This window comes from Ambystoma mexicanum, chromosome 4q (assembly GCF_040938575.1).
Source record: "Ambystoma mexicanum isolate Mex_15411 chromosome 4q, UKY_AmexF1_1, whole genome shotgun sequence".
Lineage (NCBI taxonomy): Eukaryota > Metazoa > Chordata > Amphibia > Caudata > Ambystomatidae > Ambystoma > Ambystoma mexicanum.
This window is the reverse complement of record NC_090928.1, coordinates 332,685,384-332,697,674: the sequence shown is the minus strand read 5'-3', so window position 1 is coordinate 332,697,674 and position 12,291 is coordinate 332,685,384. Positions and strand designations below refer to the sequence as shown.

The 12,291-nt window shown below is 49.5% G+C and overlaps 1 protein-coding gene across 1 annotated transcript in view; it reads left to right on the top strand.

The window, feature by feature from the left end:
• Window positions 1-11,004: 11,004 nt before the first annotated feature.
• Window positions 11,005-12,291, top strand: part of FAM98A (family with sequence similarity 98 member A) — a 435,025-nt gene continuing 433,738 nt past the window's right edge. The window contains exon 1 of the mRNA XM_069607916.1: window positions 11,005-11,384. Coding sequence (XP_069464017.1) covers window positions 11,329-11,384 — 56 coding nt within the window. The 5' untranslated portion in view covers window positions 11,005-11,328. The remainder of the gene's footprint in view (window positions 11,385-12,291) is intronic.

The window sequence follows — 12,291 nt, the reverse complement described above, 5'->3', positions numbered from 1 at the left end:
CGAGCAAGGCCTAATGCACGGGTAGACAGCTACACCAAACCGGCAGTACAAAGGGAGAAGAAAAGCGGTGGGACCTGGAAGGGCAACGAAGGGGGAATTGCCCTTGCCCTTTTCAGCTCAGACCCGCAAAGCCTCTAGAAGGGAAAACATAAGACGGGGAGATCCAGCTGGCGTGCGGAGCAACAGAGGTCAATGGGAACAAAGGGGTCTTTCGCATTGACAACGCAGGCGGAGAGGCAAGTTGGCTACTCTGGTACTATCCTTAACACCAGAGAACAAAGAAGCTAACAGGTTCCGCACAGCCGGTGAGTTGGGGGAAGTTGATATCAAACCGAACTGTGTTAAGCCTAAGGTTGTAAGTAGCAAACATTTTTAACGCAAGAAGAAAGGACTTGTGTGTATTTTTGAACTTTAAAGAAAGCCCAGTAGAGGTCCATGTGCAGAGGGGTCCGGCGTATCTTGGGCGCTCATTCGAAAGGTTCTGACCGTGACCTGTTTTTGAAACTACAGCAACCAGAAGGCCCTACGAAAGGGTGGTGTGAGGCGTCAGAGTGGTCCTACACGGGTTACATCAAATCGCTTGTACAATCGAAAGTCTCTGACACGTTGCTAGAGGAAAGCTGGGGGAAAGGTACCCTGCTTTCCACTATGATTGTGAACTGTGATAATTGGCAAATGCGAACCCGACAGACAGGGGCGTTGCTAGGGGGGGCTAAGGGGCTATAGCCCCTGATCTTTTGGTTGTAGCCCCAGATTGAATCTCAGGAGCTACAGCCAAAAGACTAGCTAGCCCCCAGTCCCAATAGTTCCGACATCAGCTTAGCCCCGGGTCTTTTCCAGACCTAGCAACTCCCCTGCCGACAGAGGGATGGCGAAAGAAAGCTGAAGAGAAAGAAACCCTGCTTTCTGATAAAACTGAGCAATACATGAACTGTGAAGAAGAAAAGCTGTAGTGAATCTGACGGAGGGAGACCCGGTTTTGCAAGAAAGGATCCGAGCCTGACAGACGGAGATCCCAGGGGCGAAGAGCAATGGCCCAAAGATTGCAAGAAAGGGATCCGAGACCAGCAGAGGAAGATCCCAGGGGCAAAGAGCAATCACCCAAAGAACATTTGTTTGTTTATTTGTTTGCCATTTTAATGACAAGGGGTGAAGAATAATGCACCTGAGAACCGTGCATCAACAAAAGTGTCACCTTGTTGTTTATCTAAACGGGAATTAAGGATCCTAAAGATTACGAGCGATGGGGGCGTGGCTTGGAACCATGGCGGATGGACTGGCTCTGTGAGAGCTCCCACCCGAGGCCATGCAGCCAGCAACAATGCCCCAGTGAGAGCGCGACTAGCTAAAAGAGAGACATTGCATCCTGATGCGGAGGTGCTGAGGCACACTATGCCTGAATTCTGAGCCCCGTCACCGAGCGGATCCCGAAGTTTGCAGGAGCTCGCTATGAGGTGGGAAACGGCAGCGGCCCCATCCCCAAAAATGCGGCCGGCTCTATGTAAGGCCCGCTCCAGCCGACAGAGTTACGCATCCCTAATGCCAGGGGACCCCCAAGGCTCCAGGGGGAGGTGACCAGTACGCTGAAGGTCCAGTCGGCCAGCAATCCGCGACCCAACGCAGAGAGCTTCGGTTTCCTAGCCGCCGGAACACCCAGAAGCGGTAACCGAACGGAACACCTTCCAGTTTTGACTTCTCTCCGCCGGGGTGCCGGGCTGCTGCCCAACACATCAAGCGAGGCGGGCCAGGCCTGCGGTGCCTGCTGATCTCCCCCAGCCGCACCGTCCCCTGGACCGTGCTTCACGGGTGTCTCAGGGACCGTCGCCCCCGGCCCAGCCCTGCCACGGCGGACGCCCCGGGCTACCCTGCAGCCACTGTGCGGTGCACCCTAGCCAAGGTCTCCACACCCGCCACTCCTGGAGGCGGCGGGAAGCGATCTGAGGCAGCCCGCCCTCCCTGACTCATCTGCTCCTACCTGGGGGGACTGAACTCTCCGCAGAGGGGCCATGGAGGGTAGCAGCACGAGCGCCCACCCCCCCTCGCCATAGAACTAAACGCACGGGAGGCGCAGTGGGAGAATTGGCCGGGACAGAAGCAGCCCCCTCCGGACCCAGCACTGACCGGAGCGGGGCCTGGGGCGGACGCTACGGAGCCCACTGCGACCTGTGAGTCCCGCAGGCAGGAGTATATGCCGGGCCCTTCTGGGGGCCCAGGAGCAACGCAACGTTCCTTGACTCGGAGGACTTCCAGACAGGCCCAAACTCCAGTCCCCTCTTTCCCCACACACCAGCCCTGATCACCGGAACCGCTCCTGCATCTGCACCCGCCGGCGTGAGAACGCCTGTGGCCATCACTGGGAACCAGAACCCTCAACCCCCTTACAGCGCCAGCCTCAAAAACAACACACACAGCCCAAGCAGTGAGCAAATGCCTCGGCACCTGGGGCAGTAACCCAGCCTTCTTAAGCCCCCACAACAGCCAGCGCTCGAACCCGCAACTTCGGCGGAAGATAAGGCGGCACCTGCCGCACCAGGGTGGGCAACTTACCAGACATTCAGCAGCAGAACCCTGCACTGGCAGGGGAGCAAGGGAAACAAAAGCAGGCACCATAGACTTTGGGGGGCATGCAAGGACCCATGGGGGCACCATAACTTTGTCTTAACTTCAGAGTGCGGATTGTTTCACCTACTTCCTCCGCTGTGATAGGGTATACTGCTCGGGTGTTAGTTTGCTCTCATAGCGGGCTGTCAGTGAGAAAGTGTTTGTGTTATAGAAGGAGGTGGGGGGGAAAGAGTTCCTAAATATCCTACCTGGTAGGATGGGGTAAAGGAAAGGGATACTGCATCTCGCCATCCTGTGTCCCACTCCCATTCCCGAAGACCCCTCACCCAGGTGATCCTCCCGCACTGGTCCACCCCCAGGAACTGGATCCAAAAGCGATGGCCGTGTTTTAGCCACCTGGATGACAGATTCCCGGGGACTAGTGAGTGAGACACCTTCTAGTTTCTCACACTACCCTATCAAATGTTCCTACCTCTGTATTTTTTTACATTTTCCTGCAGGTAGGAATTTCTTATGGGCAGGAGAAAATGACAAGACCCTTACTTTGATGTCAGATTTTCCTCTCCTAACAAATTGTCCTACCTCTGTATTTTTCACATTTTCTAGCAGACATGAGTTTCTGATGGGTAGGAGAAAATGACATGACCCTTACTGTCAAAATGTTCTATCCTGTCATATTTTCCAACATTTTAGAGCAGGTAGGAATTTATGATGGGTTGCGAAAATCACATGACTTCTGCTGTCAGAGTTTCCTACCCTGTGAAATGTTCCTACCACTAGATTCTTCACATTTTCCTGCAGGTTAAGAGAAAACGACAAGATCTTTTCTGGCAGATTTTCCAACCATGTCAAATTTTCCTACCTGTGTATTTATTTTTTAAATGTTCCTGCATGCAAGCATTTCTGATGGGTAGTAGACTACACTCTTGCTGTTAGATTTTCCTACCCCGATACATTTTCCCATCTCTGTCTTCTTCACATTTTCCTGCAGGTAGGAATTTCTAATGGGTAGGAGAAAATGACAAGGCCTTTCCTGTCAGGTTGTCCGACAGTATTCCAAATGAGGTTACTAGACTAAAAAAGCTTGACCGGGTCACCAATTTATCAAAATCAAAAAGGTTAGAAAAAATTCAGCATAGAAAATAAAAATGTAATGTTAGGAAACAGACAACATTTATAACAAACCGACGAAGACGAAATTTGGCCAAAGGGTAAAGCAACATGAGGACAATATAACATATAGTGTGACAAACTGGAACACAAAATCATTATATACGACTTGCACAAGTATGTGACAACATTTAAAGCATAACATATGAAGCAGAGCAGTTATTATAAATAGATGTACAGCATCCAAAAGGAGTCAGAAAAACTAATGGTGTGATTTAAATAAAAAGGTAAAGAATGAGACTGTTAACTCATGCATGCAAATTTCTCATGAATATTAATGAGGGATATCCTAAACCCTTGAAGCTGCCATATTGTATTAGAAGCAATTGAAGAAAAAAGCAATGGGAATGTAACATGCAAAATGAACCTTATGCGAAAAAAGGCAGAGAAAAGGTTTTCCTACAGTGTCATCATTTCCTACCCCTATATTCTTTTGAAAATCAAATTTTATTATCATTTTTGTATCACTTCAAATCATCATTTTTCGTTACACTTTCAACATGAAAACATTCGGGTCATCTTCAGTGTTTGAGATATCTTTTCCCCTCTCCCACCCCCTACCCCATGCATAGTCCATAACCAAACTAGAAAAAGTAGAATGAAACACAACCTCCTTCACAGTCGCATCTGCCTTGCACCACCGTAAACCCCCACTGGTTTCCTCGCCATTCAGCATCCATACTTATTGAAAAAGGGGAGTCATTGGCCCTCTATGTCCGTGCGGGTTTCATCGAGCAAGTGCGCAAGGTACTCCATGTCGTAAATTGTTTGCGCCTTCTGCACCCACTCCCTCTCCGAAGGGGTCCCTCCCCTTTTCCAGTGTTGGGCCACACAACTGCATGCAGCCACATCTTCGTGCACCAACTCCACCCCCAAACAGCAGCAGGCTTGGCGATAGTTACCTCTGTACTCCATATAGGTCCTTAAGTCACGACAACACTTCTTTTCTTTCCAGTACCTCTGCATGTAGGACCACCCCCGCCATATATGAAAATAGTAGGCCTGCACCTGCTTACATCGCCAGCATCTCGAGTTTGCCCCCATGTACATTTTTGCTAACCACGCAGGTGGGTACTGCCAGCGATGGATTATCTTATAGGCCTGCATTCTGTATCGCAGGGCCCGTGTGGATTTTCTGACCCCTCACCCTACAGATGGTCCCCCACGTCTGGTCAGAGATGTCTATTGCCAAGTCCCTAGCCCATTTATTCCTTACTGGTAGACATTCTGTGAGGTCACCCCGCTTCAATTCCGTGTACATCCTCGATATGCGCCCTTTAGTCCCACTGCCTTGCGACAGGATCCCTTTGAAGGGGGTTAGCTCCCTGTGAACATTCTCTACCCACCTAGAACTGGTCATTGCCCCTTTAAATTGTAGCTAGCGGAAGACTGAAAGCTTCCCTATACCCAGATAATCCTCTAGACTGGCCAGAGATAGGGACTTGCTGCCCTCCCATAACTGGCCTGCCCTTGATAGTCCTGCCTCGTACCAGGCCTGATAGCGCCCTGACTCAGCAATCTCATCACGCAGGGGTGGCGCCCATATACAACTGAGTGGCAAAGGGCACGAAGAGAGTCATCGGGTGCCTCCCCGTCCCTCCATACTGACCAAAATACAGCCAGAATCAGGTGTGTCAGTACCCTTTGGGGCATATCTCTTTGCGGGTCCCAGAACCATTCTCCCAGCATGCCCAGCCTCAGCACCTGGTTGTCCATGTGGATCCATTGCTTCTCTGTGTTTGTGTGGTCAACCATGATCTGCAATTGTGCTGCTTTATAGTATGCTGCCAGATCGGGAAGACCCACTCCCCCCTCATCCCCGGACTGAACCAGTGTTCTCTAAGCCACTCTTGATCTCGTACCCGCCCACAGGAAGCGTATCAGTGCCCTCTGGATCTTGGCCAAGAAGGGGGATGGGACCACCATTGGGGGGCATTTGGAATAAGAATAGAAACTTGGGGAGGATTTTCATCTTAATACAATTGAGATGGGCCGCCCAGGAGAGTGTGAGCCGTCCCCACCAATGCAGGTCTAGCTGAATCTTTTCCCAAAGTGGGATGTAGTTTTTGTCAAAGAGATCTGTCATTTCCCTAGTGACTTCCACTCCCAGGTATCTGAATCCCTCTTTTTGTAGCTTAAACCCCACGTCTTTCAGGAGGTCTCTATCTTCCCCGTCCCGTTCCCGGAACACTACTGACGTCTCGAGGTTGACCTTGTACCCCGATAGTTCTCCATATATTCGGAGATCCTGGAGGAGCGGAGGGACTGATGTCCCTGGTTCTCTGACAAAGAGGAACGCATCATCATCAAAAGGGCTCACTTTATACTCTATTACCCCTAAGCGGACTCCCCTCCCTTCAGGGTTCCATCACTAGCGTGTATAGCAGGGGGAAAAGGGGCATCCCTGTCTGGTGCCCCGGCTTACGTGTATCGCACTCGAGTTCCCTCCATTAATCACCACTCTTGCCCGAAGTGCTGAATACAGGGTCTCAATCCACCCCATCCACCTAGCCCCCATACTAATCTTCCCCAGTACCCCCCTCATGAATGCCCGGTTCACCCGGTCGAATGCTTTTTTGGCATCTAGTGTGAGGAGCACTGCTCCCTCTATCCTCACCTCTGGGGCCTGCAGTATGTGTAGAGTCTTGCGCATGTTATCCGAGCCCTGCCTGTTACAAATACATCCTGACTGGTCAGCATCCACCAACCGTGGCATGAGTACCTCCAACTGTGACGCCAGTATCCTAGCGAATAACTTGGCATCAGTATTCAACAAAGAGATGGGGCGATATGAACCACAATACGTTGGATCTTTACCTTGCTTGGGTATAACCGCGATAAGTGCCTTCAGAAAGGAGGGGGGAATATCCGACGCAGGATTGAGTTAAAGAGGTTGGCCATGGGTTTCACTAGCAGTTTCTGGTACTGTTTATAGAAGGCTGAGGTGTAGCCATTTTCCCCTGGTGCCTTCCCAGACTTTAGGTAGGTTATGGCCTCAGACACTTCCTCCCCAGTAATTTCCACATCTTGGGTAGCCTTTTCTCCAGCGATCATTCTTGGCATTGGGAGCCTCCCCAGGTATTCCTGTATAGCCCGCCCTTTTTCTCCCGGGGGCTGCTCGTAGAAGCCCTCATAGAACTGAGCAAAGCATTCAGTGACGTCGCCCTGGCCTACCAGGAGATCCCCTCCGGGGCCCGTACGTGTGCCACTCTTCTCTCCACCCTTTGCTCTTTTATTCTGTTGGCTAGCACGGTCGATAATTGATCGCCTCTTATGTAATAACGCTGTTTGGCGTAACGCAGACTTTTTAAAACGTCCCCATTCAGGAGTGTATGCAGCTCCTGCCGCTTATTGCGCATCTTTGCCAGCAACCCCTCCCGGTCAAGTAAGCTCTGCCCTCATCGCTCCGAGGTCCCTTCTCAACCTCCCCTCTATCATCCCTCTCTCCCTCTTCCCGGTGCCTTCCTGTAAAATGAGGCCCCTAAATGGGGCCTTGGCCGCCTCCCATAGGTCATAAATCACCAAGGTATCTTTTGAAAAGGATACGGTAACCAAAAAGGATACAATTGGTAGGGCTCTTACGGATCCTTATTCACACAACTTGATAGTAGTGAAGTCAAATTAGACCTTCCAAATGATACCACTCTCTGACCGATGAAACAGGCAGAGAGAGGGATCACTGGAAAGGGCGTGGGAGCTTTATAGGAAGTCAGTCTAGGATAAATAAAGTATTATATGAAATTGTACCAAATCAACTGACTAGAGAACAGCAATATCACTAGTTAACAACACTGACCTGTGGGCTTAGAACTGAAGTCTTTAGCAAGTCTCTGAAGAAATCCAGGAGTTGAAACAACGAAAAGGAAGGGAAGGTTAGTAAGGGAGACTTATCCCGAACGGCACAAGGCTCACGCTGGATACCGGGTTGGTGCACCACGGGATAGCGTCCAAAGTACTGTGCACAATCACCTTCAAAAGAAAAACTTCCTTTCCCAGGTAGAAACAGAAATATGATGAACTGAGTCCACCTGTTATCTCCTCACAGGTGCCAGGGATTCACTCCAAAGCAAAGAGTAGTATGCATGTGGTATTACACGTTCAAACAGAGTTCAAAAGTCTGCGTGCAGGATTACACGCGACAGAGTTCATGCGGCTGGGACAGCTGCTCTTGCGAGCGTGAGGAAAAAGCCTGCGTGCAGGTTTACACGCGACAGAGTTCACGCAGCCGGAACAGCCGCTCTTGCCAGCGTGAGGATTCACACGCAAGACAAGGACACGCAACTAGGACCACAGCGTGTAAAGAGTAGAGTAGCTCGTGTGCGATAAGCAAACAAAAAGGCACGCAGTCAGAGCAGCCGTACCTGAAGAGTTCCAAAATCTGCGTGTGTATTACCCGCAAACAAAGTACACGCAGCCCAGGACAGCCGTGCTTGGAAACAGCGTCCGCGTGGGATTTCCACGCGACCAACTTCACGTAGTCAGGGACGCAGCATGCAAAGAAATCAGGAACCCGCGTGTCAGAATACACGCAACTGAAGAGCATGCAGACAATGCGGCCAACCTGTGACATCCAGACAGCAGCTCCAGGAATTTGCTTTTGGAAGGAAACACGACGAAGAAGCCAAGGAAGTAACTGAAGAAAATGCAAGGATGCAGATCAAGGGATTCAGCTACCAAACGCCATAATGGTTCAATCAGAAGCAGCGAGCGACGTATTCACGCTGCTTATGAACGTACTGCCAAAACACGTGACTAACCTAAATCACGTGAATTTAACGATGTGAATAATGCAGACGTCGTTTTCCCGGCAGTGCATCAAACAATCTCCATTTAGAATAGAACGGTCTAGCAGTTCTATGAGCATAACTTGTTCTGCATGAAGATGTTGTTCCAGGTCCAGGGGTACTATGTCCAGCATGCATGACACCATACCATTTCCCACTGCACCTCCCCTGTGGCGTTTGTCTCAAAGAAGTGCTTGATCTCTTTCCATAGGTATGCCCTGAAAACTGTGTCCCTGAGAAGGCTGCCATTACATCTCCACCTCGGGGTTCCCCGGCCTCCCGTCTCCACTCCCCATCCCACTACTACCATCTCGTGGTCCGACCAGGTCACTGACTCCACTCTCTGGGACTCGACCATTACACCCGGCTCATTGGGGACCAGCAGAAAGTCGATTCTCATATATGTTTGGTGTGGGAGCAAGAAAAAGGTGTAACCACCAGCCTGGGGGTTTCCAAATCTTCACGCGTCTTCCCAGAAGTGGTCTTGAAGGAGCTATGCCAATGCCTTGTGTTCCCTCCCCCGTGGCTATATTTTAATCACATGTTCATGCAAGTAGGAATTTCTCAAGGGTAGGAGAAACATCCAACAGCTTTGCTGTCACATTTTCCAACCCTGACAAATTTCTCTGACCCTTTATTTTTCACATTTTCCCTACATGTGTGAATTTCTAATGAGTAGCAGAAAATGATAAAACCTCTGCAGTCATTTTTTCCTACCCTGTCCAAAGTTCCTACCTTTACATTTTTCACATTTGTGTACAGGTAGGAATTTCTGATGGGTAGGAGAAACAGGCAAGATCTTTAATGACAGATGTTCCTTGTCTATCAAATTTCCCTACCCTTCTGATGTTCAAATGTTCCTGTGGGTAGGAATTTGTGATGGGTTTGGAAAAAATATGGCATGCCTTCTGCTGTTAAATTGGCTTTACCTGTTAAATGTGCATACTCCTTGAATTTAACTGCAATTTCCCGATGCTAGGATTTTCTGACTGGGGGAGAGAATTAAATGACCATTCATATAAAACTATCCTATACTGTCAAATTTGCCTCGCTGAAGGATTTTTTGACAGATTGGAAAATGTGACATTACCAATGCGGTCAGATTTTCCTACTGATAGGAATTTCTGACGTTACACTAGCAGCGACCCTGTCTCAGCAGAATTTGTGACGGCCTGTCTCAGAAGCCTTTTTATGAGGCTGCTGGCATGGGGCTTTGCCGTAGGCCCCTTAAAGCCCTAATAGTACCATTCAGTAATGACGAAACTGACATTCTGTCTTTCACCTTCTCCCTCTCTTCATTACTGATTGAATTTGGAGAAGCTGAAAATAAATGTTTATCGACAGTGGTCCTCCTGATCTCGCCCCTATTTAAGGTTATAAAGATCAGTTTATAGCTCTAAAACTCCTGAACATGAAGCTCACAGCGGAGCACGCTCTGTAACGGTGGGTTGTGAGGTGGATGCCATACTTGCCAACCCTACCGATTTAGGCGGTAGGATACCGCTTTTTAAGCAGTCCTACCGCCTACTGATTTATTGGCAACAAATACTGATTATTTTTTAAAAAAAATGTTTAAAAACATTAATTTTTTGGGCCACACCAGCTCGGTGGAGTCTTTCAAGAGCTCCCCCGAGCTGGCGTAGCGGGAGAAGGCGCACCATGCAGGCTTTTGATGTAAAAGGTGCCCATGGCGGCGGGCTAAATGCACCCCTCCGCCGCGGGTGCCTTTGACAAAAGGCGCCATTAGCCCCCCACCATGCCAGCTCGGGGGAGTCTTTCAAGGGCTCCCCCGAGCTGGCGTGGTGGCAGAAGACGTGGCAGGCGCCTCATTGTCATTGAATGCACCCGCAGAGGCGGGCTTATTCAATGACAATGGGCTGCTGACACGCCCTATTCCTATCATTACCTCCTCCCCTTACTATTTTTGAAACTTTAAGATTCCTACAGATTTTTGGTCACAGAATGTTGGCACGTATGGGATGCACCCTGAACTTTCCAATAAATGACATGACTGACGTTACGAAAACGTTTCATTGTCACTGAAGGATGAGTCTGATAGTTTGAATAAAAACGGCGCTCACTTGGCGGCGTTTATTAAGCTAGCCTAATAAGAAAGCAAATTCAGATATTTCTCCGCCTCCGAGACCGCACTGCGGACCCCATCGACGGCTCCAGTAGTGACGCAGCAGTTTTCACGCACTGAAGCCGCTCCAAACTCAGCGGGTTTGTCTTCCCCTCCCCAGCTGCTCCACGTGTGATCCGCCTGGCGTGGGTCCTTGTCAGGCCCTGGCGGGCTGTCCTGAGACCTGCCATATTATTTTCCCATTGACGCTTCCTTCTTCTACTCAGCAGCCGTAAGGCTTTTGTGTGTTGGAGCGCCACATCAATAGAGCCGGCGATCTTCCTACAATGGGCCTCCACCCCTGTTTTTCGCTACTGCACTCGTAGAAGGATGACTATGTGCTCAGGCATATTCGAGAACAGCCCGGGTCGGAGGTCATGCGCGTGGACCCGCTGACATGCCAACCCGGCAGCGGCGATTCAGGGTTGAAGGAGCATCGGTTGGACGCTTGGAAACGGACAGCCGCGCGCAGCCCAGAACTGGAAACAAGTGAAGCGCGAGCACATACCAGCCTGTCAGCCCCTTTACCCTACTGCCAAGGCACCAGGCAGCCGCTGCCCCTCGCCGGATTGTCTCTTCTCCCCCGGCCTCTGAAATCTTTTGCTTCCCTTTCCCCTTCTTGTTTTCGGACTCCCAGTGGCGCTGGCCTCTCTGCGGCCGCCGCGCGCCGGCCGGTGTGACGGGCTTATCATGGAACGTGACGGCATGATGGAGAGTGACGTGTTGGAAGCACTTGAGGACCTGGGGTAAGAACTCTTCAGACCGTGACCAATAGGAGGCGAGCTGCCCCACTGTCACTGTGAAACCCCCACTGTCACTTTGAAACAGCTGGCTTTGACACAGGAGTTCGAACTGTCACTCGTAGACCACTTCACAGTCGGTCATTGCCATATGGCAGAACGCTTTCCAGACCATGACCGGTCTTTCATACGTTCGTGGCAATTAATATATATTTTCTATTAAATTTTTTCATATCGCTGATAACACTTGACAGTGCCAAGCTGTATAATGATAGATGTGTATGTTGACCATGTTTCTTTTGCCTGTAATCCCTGCTTTCCATTATCATGAAGCCATTTTAATGTCTAAAACGCAACAGGGCTGCGGTAATAGTTCAATAGATCTGCATGTTTCTGGTGTGGGACTTCGTGTTATTATCCTTACGCGCTTTAGGCCAGTGCATGGATTCATTTGGCCAGTGCATGAATTCATTTGATCATTTAATATAGCAATCGACGTGTTTGTATTTCATCGCGTGTTTCTAACATTTCAGAATAAGATTGGGTACACGGTATTATTAGGTAATCTTGCAAAGAAAAACTGTTGCTGATAAATGCATGGACGGTGTACTCGTAAATTTCACTTTGTCTTGTCACACTACGTTTTAAGGACATGCTTTTTGGATTTAAAACATATTTTTAGTGGTTATGCAAGGAACAACAAACATTTCTACATATGTTTTGCTGATTCATATTGCACCCTAATGGCCTTGGGCAATCTTCATGCGCTCCTGTGTATTCACTCCCAACTAGGCTAGTATTCGGTATATTTGTGAGGAAGTTGGAAGGCAGGTATTTATTGGGTGCTACCATTACATGGTTACATACATACATACAGTGTATGTCTGATCACGCAACATGAGCCAATGTTCTG